Source organism: Manis pentadactyla, chromosome 8 (genome assembly GCF_030020395.1).
Source record: "Manis pentadactyla isolate mManPen7 chromosome 8, mManPen7.hap1, whole genome shotgun sequence".
NCBI classification, from domain to species: Eukaryota; Metazoa; Chordata; class Mammalia; order Pholidota; family Manidae; genus Manis; species Manis pentadactyla.
In genome coordinates this window covers 75,027,367-75,050,706 of record NC_080026.1, presented here as the reverse complement: position 1 = coordinate 75,050,706, position 23,340 = coordinate 75,027,367, and the positions used below count along the sequence as shown (strand labels likewise).

General features: G+C 35.6%; 1 protein-coding gene across 2 annotated transcripts in view; it reads right to left on the bottom strand.

Annotated features, from left to right (window-relative positions):
* Positions 1-23,340, bottom strand: part of PRKG1 (protein kinase cGMP-dependent 1) — a 1,239,474-nt gene that overhangs the window by 204,376 nt on the left and 1,011,758 nt on the right. For both annotated transcript variants that reach the window (XM_036924011.2, XM_036924010.2), the window contains exons 6-7: positions 23,033-23,110; positions 16,964-17,058 (exon numbers count right to left, since the gene is read on the bottom strand). In XM_036924011.2, coding sequence (XP_036779906.1) covers positions 16,964-17,058; positions 23,033-23,110 — 173 coding nt within the window. The remainder of the gene's footprint in view (positions 1-16,963; positions 17,059-23,032; positions 23,111-23,340) is intronic.

Here is a 23,340-nt window from a genome sequence, read left to right as displayed (position 1 = left end):
ATTTAGTGAAGACCTAATACACATCCTCCTTAAAGTTTTCCAAAGAGTAGAAGATGACGGAATACTTCCAAACTCATTCTATGAGGCCAGCATCATTCTAATACCAAAACCAGGCAAAGACATCACAAAAAAAGAAAATTACAGACCAATATCCCTGATGAACACAGATGCAAAAATACTCAACAAAATATTGGCAAACTGAATTCAAAAATACATCAAAAAGATCATCCATCATGATCAAGTAGGATTTATTCCAGGGATGCAAGGATGATACCACATTTGAAAATCCACCATCATCATCCACCACATCAACAAAAAGGACAAAAACACACAATCATCTCCATAGATGCTGAAAAGCATTTGACACAATTCAACATCCATTCATGATAAACACTCTCAACAAAATGGGTACAGACGGCAAGTAATTCAACATAATAAAGACCATATATGGTAAACCCACAGCCAACATCATACTTAACAGCGAGAAGCTGAAAGCCTTTCCTTTAAGATCGGGGACAAGACAAGGATGCCCACTCTTCCCACTTCTGTTCAACATAGTACTGGAGATCCTCACCATGGCAATCAGACAAAACCATGAAATAAAAGGCATCCATATTGGCAAGGAAGAAGTCAAACTGTCCCTGTTTGCAGATGACATGATATTGTACATAAAAAGAAACCCAAAGAATCCATTCCAAAACTACTAGATCTAATATCTGAATTCAGCAAAGTTGCAGGATACAAAATTAATATGCAGAAATCTGCGGCATTCCTATACACTAACAATGAACTAGCAGAGAGAGAAACTGGGAAAACAATTCCATTCACAGTTGCATCAAAAAGAATAAAACACCTAGGAATAAACCTAACGAAGGAAGTGAAAGACCTATACTCTGAAAACTACAAGACACTCATGAAAAAAATTAAAGAAGACACCAATAAATGGAAACACATCCGTGCTCAAGGATAGGAAGAATTAATATTGTCAAAATGGCCATCCTGCCTAAAGCAATCTACAGATTCAATGCAATTCCTATCAAACTACCAAAAGCATTCTTCAACAAACTAGAGAAAATCGTTCTAAAATTCATATGGAACCACCAAAGAACCTGAATAGCCAAAGCAATCCTGAGAAGGAAGAATAAAGCTGGGGGGATTATGCTCCCCAACTTCAAGCTCTACTACAAAGCCACAGTAATCAAGACAATTTGGTACTGGCACAAGAACAGACCCATAGACCAATGGAGAAGGGAAATAGTGAATCTGTGGCATCTTACTACACTGATGGACAGTGACTGCACTGGGGTATGGGTGGGGACTTGATAATATGGGTAAAGTAGTAACCACATTGTTTTTTCATGTGAAAAAATATCAATAAAACCTTGATGTATCAATAAAAAGAGTGTATATCAATAAAACCTTAATAAAAAATTTAAAAAAAACGTTGTGGTATATGAGCCAAGGAAAAAAAACCATCTGGAAAAAATGAGCAAGTAGAGGTTTTTCTCTGAATTTCATTGAAACTGTGAGTTTTCTTTCTTGTGACCATTTCTTTGATATTCCCATGTACATGATAAACACTTCCTTAAGAAATTACAAATGAACTTTCAATTTTTAAAAATGCTCTATTTGCCTCTCTTAGAAAGGAAGACCAATTCTGTAAAAGAACCATGAATGAGAAATGAAATTTGACATGTAACGAAAGCAAACAGTCTTCCTCATATTCTTTTTATTCTGGTTTCCACATTTAAACTTAATGCAACTTTCAAATAATATTACAAAAAGTGTTGAAGTCACAGCAACCCATCTAGACTACCCTAACCTCTACCACAAATTCAAAGAATATATACACTACTAATTTTATGAATTCAAGGAACATACAGGCTATGCATTTTAGCTTTCTATGAGGCAACAAAACAAAAACCTTTCCATAAAGGTCTTATAAACCTATGAACTCTATGACTGAGCCTGATTTCTTACTGCTGATGAAATTTAAGGATAAGAAAAAACAACTTCCACATATAGATCAAATAGGATTTCCTTTTTTGATTAATTAAATTAAAGCAACTACTGAGAGTTACAGAAGGAAAGTATTCTAAAGAGTAATGAATCTTCTGTCCTCAAACTCTTCACACACTGCACATAGCCTTATTATATATAATGCATCCTTCCATGATAAAATAAAATCAGCAACTGTATAGTAGTTCAAAGCCTCTGGATAATTTAGTAGGACTATGATTATGAACTATCCAGAAGAAATTATATGGAAAAATCTAGGTAAAGGAATGTAATTTAGTGAGGGCCTCGGCTAAGAGTAAGTGTAAGAGGCAAAAAGGAAGAATTGTGATTCCCGTCTCAGTGTCATCCTCAGAACAAAGGTCTCTGAAGACTTTATTTCTACAGGAATTTCATAGGGAAAAAGACAGTATACGAAAAAGCCTAAATAATGTGTAACCCATATTGACACAAATGATGATCAGAAGTCAAATATAGGGTATTGTTACTGAATGACAGGATCAGAAGGGGGTTGGAGCTTTGAGAATGATGCAGCAAATGGATTCCATGAATTCAGCAGTATTGTGAAAATAAAACAAATCTAAATACCTCATAAAAAACATACCTTACACCAAAGAAAAACCATGCCTTACAACTTACACTCAGATTAATTGTGGTAATTTTGTCCTATAAAACACTTAATCATCTCTTCAAGAGGAAAACATGGTGAGAAGTTTGATAATCTAATTCAATTAAAATATTATTGGAGAATTATCTTGCTTTCTTATCTATCTCAAAACTTAGAATACCAAAACGTAATAGTCAAATATACATGCAAAATGACCCTACAATTAAGATAATTGTAGGTACCAAATGTTGTTTTTAAGTTCTGCAATGAAACAATGTCCCAGACATTCAATAGTATGTCACTTGAAAAATGAAAGTTTCCACAAAGCAACAGCAATGAGAAGACCTAAAAATTATGCTAGTGAAGAGTCTGGCTGAAAGAAACAAAAATATGGATCATTTTGATTCAACACTAATTTTATTTCAAGTTCCTACAGAGCTGAATAAAATGCTGACACCACCACAGAAAAATTTATTGAGTTGACAATAGACAAAGCATGATGTCAGCCTCCAATATCACCATCCATATTACCAAACAGCATGAACGCTCAATGCTTGAACTTCTTAGCCTTTATGGCTAACATTACAGTAAAAACAAACACCTTAGACATGAAGCGTCATTAAACATAGATGAGTTTAGTTTGGCATGGTTTGGCTCAAATCAGTCTAGTACTTCAACAAATTCCAGAAAAAATATGAAAAAATGCAAGCTTAAACATAACAATTTTCTAAATGTGCTGAAGAGAAACACAGTCATTAAAGATAATAAAGAGTAATGGAAAGTAAGTAGGGGTGCAAACAAAAAGTTATATTTGACGATTTACAAAATATACTGTATGCTTCTGTTATGTGAGGAACTTTGCTAAGCACCACAAAGGTAGAAACGTTAATTGCCCTAAAAATGCTTATGTCTTTTGGATAAACAGCTAGACAGAAAATGAAAATGAAAATGCTGAGGGAAGAGTAATGTGCACACTCTTCTAAGTCAGACTTGGGGTGTCAAACTTACCATGAGATGAAAGTTAAAGGGCAGAGAGAAATTTAAAATAGGTGACAGACACACTTAAAGAAGAAAGAAATCAAGGGAAGGCTTTGCTGGAGCTGTCTCACACAGGCTGTGGGGGTCAATCTTGCACCTGTCTTCCCAGGTCCACATTCAGGGCCATCACATGGGTAACACGGCCATGGTGGGAGTATTTACACCACAGAAATTGGGATTCGCTTAGAGCTCCCCCAGGCCCAGCCCTGAGAACTGGTTGATAAACATCGGTAAGCACGGTGACGGCATATGAAGCACTTCTCAGGTAGTGTGGCCACTTCTGCCAAGGCTCAGAGATGAGAAAGTACATCAAGCAGATTTGGTGAGCCCCTATTATCAGTACCTGAGACATCCTTCCCTCAGATACCTGTAGCTCATTGCCTCAACTCCCTCGAATCTTTGCTCAAACATCACTTCCTCACTGAGGACCATGCTGACCACACTACTGAAAACCACACATCTCCCCATCCAGCCACCCTATAACACCTCCCCTGCTCCATTTCATCCAGAGCCTCTGTCACCTTCATTTGTTTGCCTCCACACCCAGCCTCAGAATGTAAGCTTCACGAAGATAGAGTTTTTGTTTCTTTACTAATGTCTTCTAAATGCCTATATGGTGCATGTGTATGTAGCATCTGGTAAATATGGAAGGAATGAATCAATTAAATGAATAAATGGTACACTGAGGTCACCGATCTGACTTTTTCCATAGGTAGTGTGAGGAGAAGAGGGTTGTGTGGAGCCTGATGTTTAAACAGGACCTGTCTACAGAGCACCAGATAATGTGTTAGGTTCTTTAAATATCTCATCTTACACAACAGCCCTGCATGAGAAGTAGCTATTATAATTTCAATGATAATGAAATTGAGAGGCAGCAGACTTACACAGCTAGCTCAAGATAATGGAATGAGTCTATCACAGATCAGAAACTCAATCCACTGTGTCTAGGCCTGGTGCATCACATTACTTCCCGAGTTCCTATCCAGCACACGTTCTACAATTATTTGAATTTCAAGGTCAATATTACATGTTGTTTGTTGGTTTCCTTAGAAATAGCATCTAAGACTGAGATTTGTGTGCAGGTGTTGTAGTGGAAAGGTGCTCAGAAACAACATCTGCTGGGGTGTAACAAGAAGAACTGGGTAGGGGACAACGGTGAGCTCCATTGCAATTGCCACAGAGACCACTCTTTCCAGGAGCTATGAAGCTCTGTGGTCCTACAGAGTTGTTCTTATTGAGGCCAGGGAATTAAGCCTTCAGGCAGCATCAGGCAGTCATTGGATGCAGAGCGGATATAACCCTGAGCCTCTGAGCAACGTAGCTTCCATTTACCAAAGGCAATGTCTGAAGAGTGACTCAGAGGTGAACTCTCAGCGTCCAACCCTGAGCTCAGCTGGGGGAATGACCCAGTCCTCAAGCAGGTCTGGGTGGCATACACAGTATCTACTATACCACCAGATTAATATCATGACTATGCTCCCAGATACTGGATACTTTAAGTAAATTCAACCTAGTTAGAGAGACTGAAGAGAAACACAGTCATTAAAGATAATAAAGAGTAATGGAAAATAAGTAGGGGTGCAAACAAAAAGTTATATTTATGTATAACTGAATAATTACCAAATAACAAGTTTAAGAAAAAAAAGATGCTAATTCAGAGGGAACTAAGATTCTGTATACCTTAGTTTTGTATTTCTCAGAGGAATGAAACCTCTTATTAAACTAGCTTATGTATGAAGTCTTAATTTTCTTGCCTACATTCCATGGCTCCCCAAATTGGCACATTTCAAGAAGAAAAATAACAAGTAAAAGAAAAAGAAAACACCTTGTTACCTTGTTCCATCTTTACAAATTTTCTGCATTGAAAAATCCAATAAAATAATCCAACATTTATTTAGGTAACTTTTAGATGGGTGCTGGAACCCTCCAAAGATACTATATGGCCTAGATCTTAGTGATAAGCATCACTTTGGGTTGGATAACCATGGAAGAAATATTACAGAAAAGTTTTTTTTTTTAAGTATAGGATTTTATAAGTGGATAGTGAAAACAGCATGAAATGGAATAAAGGCTAATGGAATTTTTGAACATATGCAGAGGAGGGTAAAAAAACATGGTATACATCTCAGGAATGGTAAATATTATAGCCCAGAATTTTTGACAGTTGGAGGGTTTTACTACAGAATAGGAAATAAGGTCAAAAAAAAAAAAGTAAGTTTAAAACCATATCATGGTCTTGAAGTTCAAAATAATGCAGTGTTTATTTGGTGGGCAATACGGTATGAATAAATGCTCTTGGAGGGCAGAGACATCATCAAAACAGCTTACACATAAATGATCAGATCATGGTATAGCCTACCTGAACACGTGTAGGGCCTAAGGCAACACCCATGCCATATGTCTAACCACATAAAAGTATCCTCCGACCTTAACAAATATTCCCCTGTGATAATCTGGAAGACTAAAATTGAATGACAATTTTTGTGTTCCTCAGATTTCCAAGCTCAGCCCTGGAACGTGGCCACATGCCAATAAGTGGCCCTGATCTCCCATCCGCCAGCCTCCCCCTGCTTTCTACCAAGCCATGTGTGACCTACACATCCAAACACTGTCCACTTCCTTCTTCAACCCAAGCAAACAGCCAGTCTTGCCCAAGGGTGTACACAACTCCTATGATCTACTTTTACTAGCAAAGACTCAGGGAAGACCCCTCCCAGACCCTAGAAGGACAAGGAAGTCAGGGGTCTCAGGTTCCTAAAGGCTATAGAAGAGGAAGCACAGGGCATATCCCCCTGGTGCCAGACTCCTTTCCCTTTAGAATAAGCACAGCAGAGAAGGCCAGAGTGGGACGTGCTAGAGCTCAGGCCCAGAGCAAAATTCCCTACTTGGCTGGGCCCAGCTGTATTAGGATATGATGAATGAGAAAACAAATCTAATAGCATAAGCTACATAAAATAAAAGATCTGAATTACAGTGGAAAAAGAGACAAAAGGAATGAATGCGAAAAGTACAGTGGAAGAATAGTCAATATATTTGATGTCCAAATATGGAAGAAGAAAGCTGTGATAGACAGGGGGGTGGCAGAAGTTGTCCTTAACTTTTAAACCTGGATGACTCATGAAATGAAAGTATTATTAACGGAAGAACTGGTTTGAAAAGAAAACAATGCATATGAGAAAGAGAAAATAGCTAGTGAAGACTGTTCTCCCACCGAATTTGCCTAAAAGCAGATGTAACTCTAAGGAGAGACCAGAGATCCATGACCTATGATCACTGTCTGAACCTTGAAAAGAATTTTTAAAAAGGAATAAATATATATATATATATATATATATATATATATATATATATTCACATATAGTCCTGCTACTTTAAATAAAATCATCTGGCTAAGCAGCTCTTTTCAGGATATTTAGACATTGCCAGAAGGAGAAACTGTAAGATTTATATTCCAATTCTTAATGACTTACTCTGCTTTAGCAAATGGAAAACTAATGAAAGTTGTTGTTGCTGGTGACAGAATAATTTATCTGTTCTTTTGAATAAAATTATCAGTTAAAAATGGAAATTAATAAAAATGAATATAGTCTCTGGTGTCTCAGGTGTGTGACAGCTGGCTTAATAGCCTTAGAATTTGTCATGTGCACATAGCAACATGTAGTATATAGATTTATATATATATATAGATATATATAGATACATATATTTATTATATATATAGATATACCAACAGTGTATGGACTGTGGATGTAGGAAGTTGAGAAGGATATGAAATATCAATAGTTTATAGTAGCAAAGGGTCTAAAACCCATGATTTTCCATGATCACAAATCCTCATTATTCTGTGGTAGGTCTAGAGACATAGAAACATACCTTTTATTATTTTCTCTGATATATTTTTAAAAATAACATGATTATTTTAAAAATATATAATTTTAGAACTCACAATGATACTGTTTTACAATTCTTGATTATTTTTGTTTCGTAACACAGATTCAGAAGGCTTAAAGTAAAAAATTCTATTTCTCCAGGATAGCAAACCCATATTTCTAAGGGAAATAAGTACATATGGATGAGGGTGGTAGAAAACCTGTGTCCTTCGTATGGAATGTTTGTGGAAAATGTTCCTTTCAAACCAACATGTTTCCCCATATGGGGAGCAGGTTTGCAGCAAAGATGTTGCTGAGTAGACAGTGAGAGAGGCAGTCAGCCATCTGGGAAGCAGGCAACTGTCAGCCACTGATGCTGAGGGCACCACTAAGCTCAGACACAGGAATATTCTAGAAAACAGGACAGCCATTCTGTCTTAGAGGATAAGCTCTTAATACCTACAAACCTGAGCTGTGGGATAGTTTTAGAAAAGGGATGGTTTGAAACACTGTTCTACAGCTATCTGAAGGGAAAAGAGGCATGATGGATAGGTTCATTTGCTGTGAAATCATGTTCAATTAGCAATGGAAAACTCGGGCTGAGGCCAAGATGAAACCTCAAGTATTTTTATAAGTGAGCCTGTATCGTCTAAATAATGAAGATTGGTAGAGAATGGTAGAGGATAAATGTATTGGGTATCTCAGGAGAATAAGAATAGAAAGCAAAAATTTTGTGAGAAAAAAAATTCATTCAGTTCCTTATATCTATTTTCTCTCTAGACCTCAATACTGCACTGCCTTAGTTATTGCAATTTTACAGAAAGTCTCAAGGTCTGGTAGAGCTAGCCTCCCAAATGTGTTCTTTTGTTCTGTTGGCTATTCTAGGTCTCTTAAATTTCCACATTCATTTTTAAATCAGCTTGTCAATTTCTACACAAAAGTTTGCTGGGGTTTGGGATTGCCCTGGTTGTACAGAGCGATCTGGGAGAACACTATTGATTCTTTTAATATATGAACACAGTGTATTAACATTTCTCTTGGAAATGTTCTGTAGTTTTCAGTGTATACGTCTTAAATATATTTTGCAAAGTTTATCTCTAGTTGATAATTTATCATGCTTTTGTAATTTTTTTTCAATTTATAATTGTATATTGCTTGATTAAACTATGGATGCCTATAAGATTATTTACTGACATACTAGACATGGTCCTGGGAAGAGGAGATAGATTGAAACCCTTAAAAAGACCACTTGAAATGTCCTAAAAGGAACATTGTACTACCCCTAATGCTTGGAATATAAGGTAAAACAATTATCACATAGCACATTTTTCTGAAATATTTTTCCCACTCTCATTTCATTGTATGAATGAGGAATGAAAACATTATGAGGCCAAATACAGTTGGAAATGTTTGCTCCATGTAGACACAGTCTTAATCAGAGTACATGAGTAAATGTTACATTCAAGGGTAATTTTCAGCAAGAATATTCTGAGGGCTTTAAAATGTTTTTTCTTCCAGGCATCACAAGTGATTAGTGTAGACAATGAATCTAACCATTTAAAATCTTTGCTGCCTGTCCAAAGTATGATTTATAACAAGACACTTTTCTTCTATACTGTATGAAGGAAAAATTAACAATCATTTAGACTTGGAAGGAATACAAATGACAGAGACATAAAATGCTAGCTGAGCTCATTAACAAGGAAATTAGCTTCAAGTAAAACATTTTTGTATCTCTTTGAAGAGATTTTTCAAATTTACATTGTATTTTCTGGTCTTGTAGTTAACAACGGGAAGTATTTGTCTGAATGACACTTTGGAGAATAACAATGAAGGATTGAATTGTTTTGTAAGTACTCGATTTCCACCACTGAAAATGGCCTTATATGTAAGACAGCAGGGCTAGAGAAACCATTTTATGGAAAAATGCTAAGACAACCTGATGTTTCCCCAGCAGTCTACAAAAATCTGATCTCTTTGATGTAAACAATCATTCATGGTAGCAGGCCCAAAGCTTTTCTCTATAAGCAGGCTCCTCTTTCAATAAAACCCTTTGTATCTAATAGAATTGTTTAAACCAACCAATGTCCTAATTTATTTAAAACTAATGTATATTGGGTTACTGATTAGTTATAACTATACTTATTATACTGGCAATTAGATAAGCTTTATCAACTACTAGTGATATATGAGTCTATAGTGCACACTAAAGCATTAGTAAGATTATTAAGCAAATTCAAACAGTAACATTTGTTTTGTGCAACTAATTTAATATTCCAAATGAAGGTATTCTTCAGAGAGTGCAGAAAGCATATGTTCACATTTTCTTGATTAAATTATATTCATTATTGTGCAGGCTAGTCCAAAGGTGTTCCCTAATATCTATAATTTAGGACATGTGGAACAGGGTTATATATGTGTGTATGTGTGTTGGGGGGAGGGCCAGTGTTTGTATAATCATATTTGTATGCAATATAGTTTCTTCAAAGCAAAGATATGATTTCCACAAATCCTCTGATATGTTGATATCAAACCCAATGGTCTACTGTATCCTAGGCATCTTTATGTTAAGATATAAGGGGCTATGTCCATATCATGAGTATAGATGCCTGGAGAGCAACATAACATGCCAGTTTCTACGCGTCTACACATTTTAGTTCTGTGCTGAGCTGGGCTTCCAAGTTCTAACATCTTATTTAGAGCTTGTTATAAGTATTGTTATCCATCCATGCCAGGAAGGACTGTAATCATAAAAGATTATTTCATTGGGAAATGCCTAGAAGCAAAATAAATCACGGAATCACGATGACATTAAACATCTCAGTATGCCTAGAGCATATGTCATGAAGCAGGCATGTGGTTGACGAGACTACAGTAGTAGTATGAGGACAGTTTTCACAGCATGAAGTGCCACAGGAAGCCTTTGAGAAGGGGAGGGACATGAACCTATTTGTTTTAAATAGTGTTGTGAGTTGAATTGTGTCTCCCCAAAAGTGATGTGAAAGTCCTAGACTCCAGAACACCTACAAATGTAACCTTATTGGGGAACAGGGTCTTTGCAGATATAATCAAATGAGATACAGCCATCCTGGATTAGAGTGAGTGCTAAATCCAATGACTGCTGTCCTTAAGAGGAAAGAGAGACTCTGATACAGAGACACACACAAAGGGGAGACAGATATGTGAAAACAGAGCCAGGAATTGGAGCAGTGAAACTACAAGCCAAAGACGTCAAGGACTGCTGGCAACTTCCAGAAGCTAGGAGAAGGGTATGGAACAGATTTTTTCCTAGAGCTTTCAGAGGAACATGGCCACAGTGACACCTTGATTTTAGACTTCTAGCCTCCAGAATCATTAAAGAATAAATTTCTATTTTAAGACACTTAATTTGGGTACTTTATTATGGCCACCCTAGAAATTAATACTGAGAATTTATTACAGCCATAGTGTGTGGGATGGATGGGAGGTGTGTGGGATTAGAGACAGACTAACCAGTTGGGAGATATTCAGTAATCTAGGTGACAGATCACGGTGACACTAATCAGAATAGTGGCAATGAGGATGGTGAGGCACAGGTGATGCTGACAGTTATTTAGAAAGCAGGATCAATAGGATTAGTCATCAGAGATGTGGATATTTCAGGAGATAAAAGAGCCAGGGATAATGTCCAAATACTTAGTTTGAGAAAGTCTTACTGAAATAGGGATCTCCATAAAGGGAATTGATTTGGATGAGGCGAGGGGAGGCGGGAAGGGAAACACATAATTTTTGTCCATCTGCCATTTCAGGTTCCTGAATGATATTTATGTGGATATGCCCCAAAGGAAACTGGATCTGGAGCTCAGAAAAATGATTTGGGATGGAAATATAGTTATGATAGTGTTGCTATGACACTTCTTGCTTCTCCCATGATATTACTTTGCACTCTACTTTAATAGCCCATTTGCCTGTAAACCCTTAACAAGACGGTAAGCTGAGACCAGAGAATTGACAGAACAAGTTCTTTCAATGAACACTGCTCTTCCCACCAGGCCAAACTCCTGTATCTCTACTTCCCCATCTTGTGGATGGAGTAGTGATGCTAATAAAGCAATCTGGCTCTTCCCAGTCAGTTCTGCAAAAACAAGCTGGTCCCAAGTGCTCGCAGCTTTTTAGCTTTGGCCCTTAACCACAAATCCAGGACAAGAGGGAAAAAAAATCCCACTAGATATTCTTTTACATCTTACAAAGTTTAGTCATAATAATCCTTACAAGAATAATCTTCACTAAAAACCAATTTAAGTATAATCCTCACTGGAAACCAAAAATAAATAAAAAAAACACAAAACCCCTACTTTGTCTCACAGCCTACAAAAGGAGAAGGTTCTGAGGTTAGAGAAATGAACTGGAGCTGGACAGGAGAGCTCATGACAGGGAGATGAAGGAGTCTGGCTATGTCCTTGACAAGACAGCAACTGGCACTGAGCCCCTTATTACGCCAGGGTCCTGGAGCATTTCTGCACACAGACATAAGCTCTAAGTAAGTGTTGGCTTGGGTGTCAAGATTTTCCCTGAGCGGAACAGAAACTCAAGTCTTGCAACAAGAAGACCTGAATTCTTTCTATCATATCTTCATGGTACAGAGACATCAAGCTGAAGCTCATCGTTGCAGAGGCAAATATTAAACATACGGAACAGCTACAGAGGGGTGTGCCCACACAAGGGAGTCTCTTAGTCACAGGCTCCACTGAAAATGGGCATGCAGTGAAAGCAACACACACAGAGGTTATGATAAAGCGCAATAAGGAGGGAGAGTCCACAGTAACAAGTTTTTGAATTGGCATCCCAAAAGTGAATATAATAGAAACCTTCAAAGAATTTGGCATTTTAAAGATAATAAAGAGATAAAGAAAACATAAACAGGAAATAATATAAAACAGATTTGAAAATAGTGATAATGGTAATAGCTAACATTTATTTATTGAATATTTAGTATTTTCTAGGCATCATTCTAATAAGCATACATACCATATATGCTATTTGGATTATTAATCACCCCACACTATGTAGCAAGCATAATTATTCCCATTTTACCAACCATGAACAGGAAGCACTGAGAGGCAAGGAAAAACAAGATCACGCAACTTGTAAATGACAGAGCTGGGATCTGAACCCGGACAGCTTCGTTTCAGAGCTCACACCACTCCTGACTACTGTGGTGTGTCAAGTAAAAATTCTAAAAATAATCTTTAAAAATAGTGACTGGAACCTACTCACTGGATAGATTGAATTTAATGCTTGATACAATTGAAAGGAGATGTAGAGAATCACGTGATTGACTGAGAGAGTCAGAGGAGTTCCCAAATGAAAGAACAGAGAAAGAGAAGGGAAGGAAATATGCATGATTCATGCTTAGAATATTCTATAGTTGAGGAAAACTGCATTCTCAGGAGAAAGGAACACATGTTGTCACATGAAAGAAAAGTAAGACATATCTACACCTAGACAGATTGTAGTAAAAATGCAAAACACTGAAGACAAAGAGGCAGCTACCAAAGAGAAAGACAATTACCTATGAAGGAATACCGATTTGACTGATAGCAGCCTATGTACACCAGATGACAATGTAGTAATATTTAAAATCCTAAGGAAAAATAAATTTTAACTTAGGTTTCTATGTGTAACCCAATGTCCATTCACTATAGGAAAGGCAGAAAGTATAAGTGGATCATCTCTGAATAATTACTAAAGAGTAATCACAAAAGGAATGAGCTGAATGTAGGAAGTAGTGGGCCAAGTAATAAGTTGATAAACATAAATCAGTAGAGTCTGAATAAAATACAGTAATAATAACGACTAATATTTGGATATTTACCAACCAGGTCAGACTATATATTAGAAAACTAGATCAACAATGGACAGGAATAATTTGAAGTTATACACATGAAGATCCTTTTACTATTCAAGAGAAAGAGAGCTATTGATTAATATTATATATTAGATATACATATCACAAATTTAAATATTGATTATTAAAAGAGTAGAAAAAGAAGTTAAAACTTCTAAATAGAGATGACACAAAAGCAATTTATGTAACAAGGAAAAGAAAAATGATATATTGACCCAAACAGAGCAGAATGAGATTTCCGATGTATAAAATCTCAGGCACAAACAAAACATATATACACAATAAAATACAGTCACATGAGTAATGAGGATGTGTACAGCCAACTTTGGGTGGTCGTTGAGGGAGGGTAAACACTGGGGGGGTGGGGGTTACCAAAGAGGCTTGAATTGTATCCATAATATCTTATTTCCAGATAAACAAATGATTAATCAAATCCAAATATGGCAAAATATTGAAATGTTACATCCAGTACTAGTTATATCATTTTATTAATTTAAAAAAAGAGAGAGAAAACTAGAAGCAAGGTCAAAAATGATTTTGATTCCCAAGATCACAGTTGAGGGGAGAAACTGGGGAGATACAGAATTCCAAAACCAAAGTCTTTTAAACTGACCTGGTTTATTCATTTGTACACAACAAGAACAGGGCCTGGCAGGTAATGTAGGTGTTCAGAATACTAGGTAACAGCTGGAACACTTCCTGCAGGGAAGGGCCCTGCTGACAGTGGTCTGCTATTAAATGTCACCATTTAGTGGGGTGACCCAGTGCTGCATTTGGCACCTGGGGTCTGTTGCAGTTCTAAAAAGGCCAAATTTTAACAGATGCATATAGGCTATGACCTAAGAAAACTTAGAGATCATCTAGTTCAACTGGATGAGTTTACAGATTCAGAAACAGAGACCTAGAGAGGTCAACTGGCTTACTCAAAGTTACATAGCCAATGAGTGGTTGACTCAAAATGTAATGCTATGCCAGTTAGTATGTACTAAGTGCTCTAAACTTTAGTCAAAAAGGAGCAGAATGGAGATGGTCTTGTTTGATGATGGTGATGATGCTGATGTTGTTAGTGATAATAATAATGAAGATAAAGATGAAGGTAGTGGTTAGCAACTAACTTTTTTTGAGCATAGTCTAAATTCTGGGGACCCAAAGGCTTTATAAATATTCCCTTGATTATTTCTTACAACAACCCAAAAAGTTAGGTATAATCACCATCTTCATCTCAGATCAAAGGTGAGTCTCTCAGTCTCATAATTTGCAAATGACAGAGTGAATCCCATCCCAGGCAGTCTCTGACTTCTGAGCTGGAACTCTTAACTGTGTGCTGTGCTGAAGATTGAAAAGTTAGGGTCAGGAAGCAGGGGCACCAGGTCCAACTTGGTCTTTATGTATTTCTCAATATTACAGATGCAAAGTGTGAGTGTGGCTTGAAATCTGACATCATGTGATATCACAGTTTCACAGTTTCACAGATTCAGTTAATGATCTTTAAAGCAATGGTAAGTCAGCAAGTAGATGTAATGGTTCACAAGTTACTGGACTAAGCCCAAAGTCATTTCTCCTAAACACAACTTCAGTTTTCACATATATAAGGAAGAAGAAATTCTGTAAAGAGTAAAACATTTTGTCCTCTCTCTAGTGTGTTAAAATTAATATTACAGAAAAAAATAATGCTTGAGGCAAACAATACTGAATAATTTGCTTCATGTCAACCAAAGTGAAAGCAGTAAGTGACCTTTTCCTAGTAATGAGAGGCTATTGGTTAATGGTGTTAATATAGATTGAAGGATGACTAAATTTATGACTCTCTCTATCTGAGGAAATGACATTTGTTACTTCTCAAGGCAGAACTATATTGTGGAGATCTGGAGTCATGTTACTGAATTCACGTTTCAGCTCTCTCATTCAGTATCTACTGTGTGCCTAATCAACTTTAGCATGCATTCTCAAACTTAAAAAGATGGTCAAGCATTCATGTCAATATTACCAATGTATCAAGATTTTAATGATGTGTTGAATATCCTCAGGAAAATACAAAATTCCCAGGACCTATAAGTTTCATTTGAGAGAAAACAATCTAAATTGCTGTGTTTGGTACACAAAGAGAATGCTAACTATAAAATGTATCTTCCAAGTATAAAAATTATATGGTTTGCAAAGGATAGCTGTTACCCAAAAGGATATACATAGTTGCTTTCTGAAGTTACAAGGTTTTTAGTTATTTAGAGGGAAACAAATGAAGCAAATCAATCTGATTTTTGAAATGCAGAATTTCTTGTGTGAAACATAATTCAAAAAAGAACACAAAAAACAGTGAAAAATAGGTTACAGACATAGGACATCAAAACATTAAAATTTAAAAAAAGGAAACAAGGAAATAATTATGATGAGTTAACCTAATAGGCTTCTTTCATTTGAATCTAGTTATAAAGAGGCATATCTGATAGGCAGAAATCACAAAATGGTAGCTCACAGATCAAATCATTTGCAGAACTGTTTTGCTTGCTTGCAAAGCTTTTTTTAAAAGTCAAGTTACAAAAAAAAATTTACATATTTTTTCAAAATCCAGTTTTTTCTCCTTTCCTTAAAAAAAAAAAGAAAAACTATAGTAATGAGCAGGAGTTCAGTAATTGCTGTCCTCATTACATAAGGCTTTCTAGTTTGCCACCAATTTTACTCACCTTGTTTTACTAATTTATATTACCAGTCTGCCCCCTATAGTCAAGTGACTTTATAACCTTTTATATATAGCCAAACAAATTCAAGTAGTGAAAGTGATCAAGGGCAGAAGGGATTGTAAGACTGGACATCAATACAGAGCTCATTTGTTCATTCTTTCATTCACTCAACAAACATATGTTGAGTGTCTGAAAACTCACAGATACTGCGCTGAAATCAGAGTATACATATTTGGGGCTTCTTTTCATTGAGGTAATACGCATAGATCTGGATGTTTACCAAAATGTATGTAATACAGTTGAGGAAAACACATTGGTGAATTTTAGGAGATGAAATGAGAATTCTAAAGAGTGCTGACAACTGTGAGGGTCTCAATGGGTGGGGAATTCAAACAAGGAAGGGGTGGTGGTCAACAATGTAAAACTGTGGCAAAGAAGTAAAGTCAAATGAATACAGAAAAGAGAAGATTTTTTGATGTGGGCAGTGAATCTCTGGTGACATTTAAGAGGGCACTTAGTAGATTGATAAAGTCAGGTTGAATAATGAGAAAAAGAGTAATACAAGAGAGTAAGTAGGAGTGTTAAGGGGAGCAGGTGTGAAAGGAAATGGTGGGGGTGGGTTGAGGAGACATCCAGTGAAGAAGACGGAATATGTGCAGATAAGTTTTGGCACCAGACAGTTTATGAGAATAACCATAACCATATGCTAGAAGGAATTCAACCTACAAAGAAAATTTAGTAAGTTAATAGTTTGATATCAGAGCAAAATTTAATAATTTTCCATAAACCATATCCCCAAGGTCACTTCTTTTGATAGAGATTTATGCAGTACCCAGCCAAAAAACTACGTGGCATGTGATTTACTTACCCCTGCAAGGCCTTCTCTCCAAACCAATCCCCTTTTCCTAAAGTCCTAAGAAAGACTGGGTCTTCGCTTGGTGAGTCTTCACGAGTGACATTTACCTACAAAGAGAAACAATGGAAGAATTATAAGATTAATTATATTTCTTGTTTCTTTTTCTAAACTTATTTTTATAAACAAAAGAAGTACATTACCACTACAAGGAACAAATAATATCACAAATTCCCATACAAACCATAAGAAATGACCTCTCAATATTTGTTTGTTTGTTGTTTGTTAGCTTTCAAATTGTTTCCAGGAAGTAATATTCAGAAATTTGAATTTCTCATCCCTAATTTCATTTCCTACCTCTTTTGAGGCAAGTACTATAATGAATTTAGTGAGCATTCCCCCAATTTTTTATGTGTTTTTGTATGTATATGCTTTTAAAATATATGCACGGCATAATACATTGTCATCAATCTGCAACTTACATTTTTTCTCAACATTGTTTTAATTTTTCCTATTAAGTATAAATCTAGTTTATGCATTTTAATGTTTTAGTGGGTTCTTCCATTCCATAAATATATTTATCCTTTTCCTTAGAGATGGGCATTTATACTGTTTCCAATTTTTTGTTTCAATGAACAATCCTTCTACCCACTTCCACATACATACCCATCCCAGTTTCTCTAGGACATTCCCCTCTTCTCTCTAAGAATAATTCCAGCTTCATTCAAAAGCCAGTCACATTTTCATAAAGCCTTCCTACAGGTCTCTAATCCATTACAGGCCTTATGATCCACCTGCTTCATTGAGCAGGACTATATTTTTAAAAATATATACAGCATATAAGTCTTTTTACCCCCACACTAAATAGTATGCTCTTCAAAGAAATCACATTTCTCTGGTATTCTCTATAATTTATAATAAGCACTGAATAAAGAGATGTAAATTGTTTGAACATAACACCTTTATTACTAGTAACCTATCTCTGCCTATACAGGACTCATCACTTAGCTGATAGTCCACAGAAACTTAGTAATAATATTTTTGTTGTATGAATGAAGACATAAATGCAGTAAGTTGTACTTTACTTCTAATTTACTTCCCCATCAAGCTCTACTAATGTAGAAGTACTGTTAATTTACTTCACCATCAAGCTCTACTAATATTCATAATACTGGCTATGTGTCATTCCAGAAAGGTTAAGTAGTTAAAATTCACTTATCTGGAAAAAATAATGAAGTAGAAAAACTAATTTCTTGAGACAATACCAGACACTAAAACACATTTAAAAATACTATGCTTCAGGTTCCTGAATTTAGAGATTAGATGTTGAAGACCAGAATCTTTATAAGTGTTAAGAATGTACACAGTAGAGGAAATTCCATTATTATTCTCCACTTATCTACTTGATTATTCCTCCACACAGTGTTTCAAAATCATGGGAATACAGTTTTTAACAGTCTTACCACTAAGCTGTGTCACAGAGATGCTCATTTGCACACTGATGAGGCTGTTGCATATGAGCATAGAAATACACTAGCCCAATGTTTGCAAACTTGACTCAGGCAGAAGGTCTTAAAATAAAGGTTATTAGACTCCTCTTCTGAAACTTCTGATGTAGTGGGTCTTAGAAATCTGCATTTCAGAAGATTAAAGCAGGTGATTTAGATGGAGATGTTCTTCTACAGACCAATCTGACACACAATGATACATTGTAGACCTCTGAACCTCGTTTTTTTCATCTGCACAATGTTAGGAAACTCAACAAAATTATTTCTATCAGTTCTCCTGGTTAACAAAGAAGCCATGGACTAAAGTATAATAAACAGTCGATCTTTGAGCAATGCAGAGATTGGGGTGCTGACCTCTCTGCACAGTCAAAAATATGGGCATAACTTTGACTCGCCAGAAACTTTACTAATCACCTACCATTGGCCAGAAGCTATACCAATAGTGTACATTGTCAATTAACATGTTTTGTATATGTATTATGTGATGTATTCTTATAATAAAGTAAGCTAAAGAAAATTTTTTTTCAAATTGTTAGTCATCAAAAAAATTTTCCAATATATTTATTGAAAAAAATCTGCATGTGAGTGGACCCATGTTGTTCAAGGGTCAACTATAAGTCAAGGTCATTAATTCAAAATTAGAGATAGCTAAGTCCCAAGTTGGTTAGTCTTTTCAAATTTGTCTCTTTACTTATATTTTTCTCACCTCCTTGTTCAGAAATTCCATGCACTTGATTATAATTACCCTGTATCACTACTATAATTCTTTTATTGTTGCTACAAAACGTGGAAGATGAACTAACTACGTTTGCCTCTAGTTAGATAAAAGTGTGTATTTAATGTTCTTATCTATACATTAATTTATTTCTGTAAGACACATATGTAATCTTGTAATTTAAAATTTGAAACTTTTTTAATACTATATATAATTTAAAAAGTTAAATATCAAAATACAAATTAGACACTTCAAGGGGGACATATAAAATTGACCTTTAATACCAAAATTTTCAATAAGCAATACCAATGTGCTCAACCAACCTGTTTAGCCAGAAACAATTTACAGATGTTTTAATACAGATTCAGCAAGTTTTTAAAGCAAAGCAATGTGTTTATTGTAAAGAAACCTGGAATTTACAGATCTGTGGGGCAGTATCAGTTGGAGAAAAAGGGTTAGGTGTGCAGTTTTCCAACCAATGTGATTAACAAATTATTAAATAGGAGTCCCTAAACTGAAGTGGTTCTCTTTTCAAACAATGTTCTGAACATATCACTCAAAATCTGGTCCTGTTGTTCCACGACCAAAATGACTCTTAATGCAGGAGGAGGACACTTTGGAGGTCGGTATCTGATAGTTTGGGGCATGTACAGGGCTGGAATGTTTTTTTCTGAGCTTAAAGTCTGCCTGTATTCCTTGAGTCATAAGTTATATTTGGTGTGGGTGAGATTTATGATTCCTTAGGAATTGACATTGGACATTTTGTGTCATACAGGAGCAAATAAGAGTCTCTCTCCAACATGTGGCCCAACCCACACTCTCAAAATGCCTATGGTGAATTTTATGTTCATGATTCCCTTTCTAATGTTTATAATTGACTGCTGTGCATGTATGTGCATTCACATGCACACTTCACTTCATGTAAAAATACCACATATTTGCCTGTTTTTAAACTTTATATAAATAACATCATACACACATAAGCTTCTGCAACTTGTAAGAGAACACTTTGGAAATGTTTAACAACACTGAACATTGTGTTAAGCCAATTTGCTTTTATCCATTAGGCTTAAGCACTTGTTAATTCTAAGCACAGCCGTGTGGTTTTAAATGGCAGTTCACACTTTTAGTCTAATGGGTATGCAATGTATGTGGAATAGAATCAGGAAATCAGGATGCATTTGAATTATTATTGGAACTCTGAAATTTTGTCTACCAGTCCTCTTGAATTTTGGTTCAACTCATTTATGGAAAGATGGTTCATTTTTTTGATGGAACAACAATAGAAACATATGCATAAAGCTTTAGCAGAGATAATTTTCATGCCCAGTTGTGATATTTCAGTACTTTATTATCACTGCTTAGGGGTGGGCAGGAGTTACCCTTCCAGGCAACAGGGACAGACTGATGGAAGTGCGGAGAGCTAACGCAGCTTCTACATGAGGCGTACCAGGTTCTTCAGATATCACGGCAAGCATTCTGCCTCAAATTTAGAAAGACCAGTTTTTGTAGACTTTATGGGGAAGAACATATATTTCAGAGTTTATTTTATACTGTTTCTCTGTGTGGATGTGCTTCATGGATTAATAAAAACTGTTTTAAACTTAAATAAATTTCCTGAACGAGGGGAAATCCATTTGTAACTCTGCAGTCAAGTGTCTCTCTCTGTCTCACAACATTTTCTGAGGAAAAGCCAGGTTGGTGGTAACAAGGAAAATATCTTTGGCAGGATTATCCTTTAGACATTTTAAATGCATGTGGGAACAAGTTAACATCTATATGCCTAAAACAAAACATACAGATTAGGGAAATTTCAATTCTACAACTTATTTGCCTGCTTACCTGAATCTACTCTTCGTTACTCCTTTCTTTCTATTTCTTCCCATTGAGACTCAACACTTGTTCACCTTTTGCTTCTTAAACCTTAATATAGTGATTCTGGTACATTAATACTAGAATATAATATACTAAGCTATTATGTTAATTACTGTATAATTAATATAATTAAGAATCATAGCAGCTAATTTGTCTGACCAGATAAACTAGGTTAGGAAAAAATCTATTCTTGGTTTTAAAATAAATCTTGAATGGTCAAAAGAGCCTAATATATTCTTACTACCTCTCTCCCAGGATCCCTTTGGTGTTCTGAAATACTGCCAAGGGAATCAGTTCCTGTGGTATAATTTCCACCCTATTTCTATTTATACATATTACAAAACTCATAAATTAAGCACCATTACTGCACCTATCTTTCTCTGAAACTGGCTACAAACCACAGCTCCTTTTAGGCAGTGCTACATCTACAGTAATAGGGCAGTTACAAAAGTCTGTCAGAAATTCATCTTCAATGGATAAACATATCATTCCATAACAGCAAAGAATTGGCAATGTAATCCACAAAAAATAAAACCAGATCGTCAAGACAAAAAGTCCCTTGACCTCCCAAATCATTTATATCCCTGTGGATTTTCAATTCTCCCTGCTTCAGTGTTAAGAAACAAAACAGTAAATGGTAAGCTCTACCAGTCTATATATGAACCACAAAACATGAACATTCCTAATCCTCTAACACTGGAAAATACAAGCTACAGTTTTAACCATAACTGCTATCAGGCATGTCATTTCTTGATGTCTTTTAAGAAGCCAGTCCCTGACTTCTCTTTCTAGCCCAGAGCTTCTGATATCAATCAAAAGAATAGGGATGAAAATAGTATAAAAACTTATTTCTTCACTTTAGTGGACATGCCATTGGTATAAACACTGACACATTCCTGATTCAAAAATTAGTCCAAAGAGGATTATCTTAAATGTGAGCCAACAAGATTTATAATCTTTCACATATTCTGTTCACTGTGACTGTAAATCTCTCTTTCCTATTTTAGTATGAGCCATAAGGTACCAGAGTCAATCACATTTATTAAATTAGAAGAAATAAATTTACTTATTTTTAGAGGTGACAAATATAAAAATAAAAACTGCCATATAAATTCCCTTCCATCTGCATTTCCTTCCTTATAATACACACAAATTATATTTAAAGATCACTTACAATAATGCAAATTGAATTCAAATCATAGGTTATAGTACACTGACACAAATGCAATAAATGCAAAAATGATTATGACTTTACTGTTGGAAGGTATTTAAGGCATTTAAAAAATATATTAGGGTATTAACTTGTGTAGGTCCCCATTTTCCAATTCAATGTCTTATTTAGTGTTTAAATAAAAATTATGAGGTTTATAATATTGAAAAAGTAAAATATAATGAGAAGTAAATTACAATTTTTCAGTTATATCCCTTCCCCTATAATTCACTACTTAGAATAGTTTTTTAGTATCCATTCAATTCTTCTTTATGAAGATACAATGAAACCTGAATATACTTATATCCTCAAAGTATTAAGCAACTTTTCCTAAGGATACTAAAATTAGTAAGTTTCAGAGCCAGATTCCAACTTGGGCCCATCTGATTTCAGAGCCCAGATGTTTCATGAGAGCAATGTTTACTCCTAATGACCGGATTTTTTTTTCCTGTTAAGGATTTTTTTAAGTGATCTCAGGCTTTTCCTTTTTTAATTATATCATTTTAACTATGGAAATCTTTCCATTCATGCAGACATATCAATGGCATCTGGCATCATGATTATTGTATTAGAGCACACAGGCCATTTACTGGTCTTCACAGTTGTATTTTTTTCTTCCTCTGTATCAGTTTTGGGGGATCCACCCTAAAATATTTATCAGTTTTATAAGATAGAAAAACTCATACAGTTCAAGCCCCTGCACATGTGCTCATCTACGGGTCATGCATGAACCTAAGGTCCCCGTGCACATCACTCTCTGTGCCCCCAGATCTTACCTTCCCTTTGCTGATGATAAAGAAGGTGTCCCCTCTTGCACCTTGCCTGATGATATACTCCCCATTTTCATAGTGAGTCTGAAAAATAGAAAAAAAAATTAAGAAAGGAATAATTTACCAACCAGCTCAACCTCTTCGAATATCAGCTCCCAAGGGATGCATTCATCCTGATGGCATTTTACCCAAGTCTAGAAACCATCATGATTTAATAATGAATAATAGTCAGTGAACATAACAATTACAAAGAAATCATTTCTATCATGCTCATTTAAAAAACTATTTTGTTAATGTCATTTTTCTGGGTGATT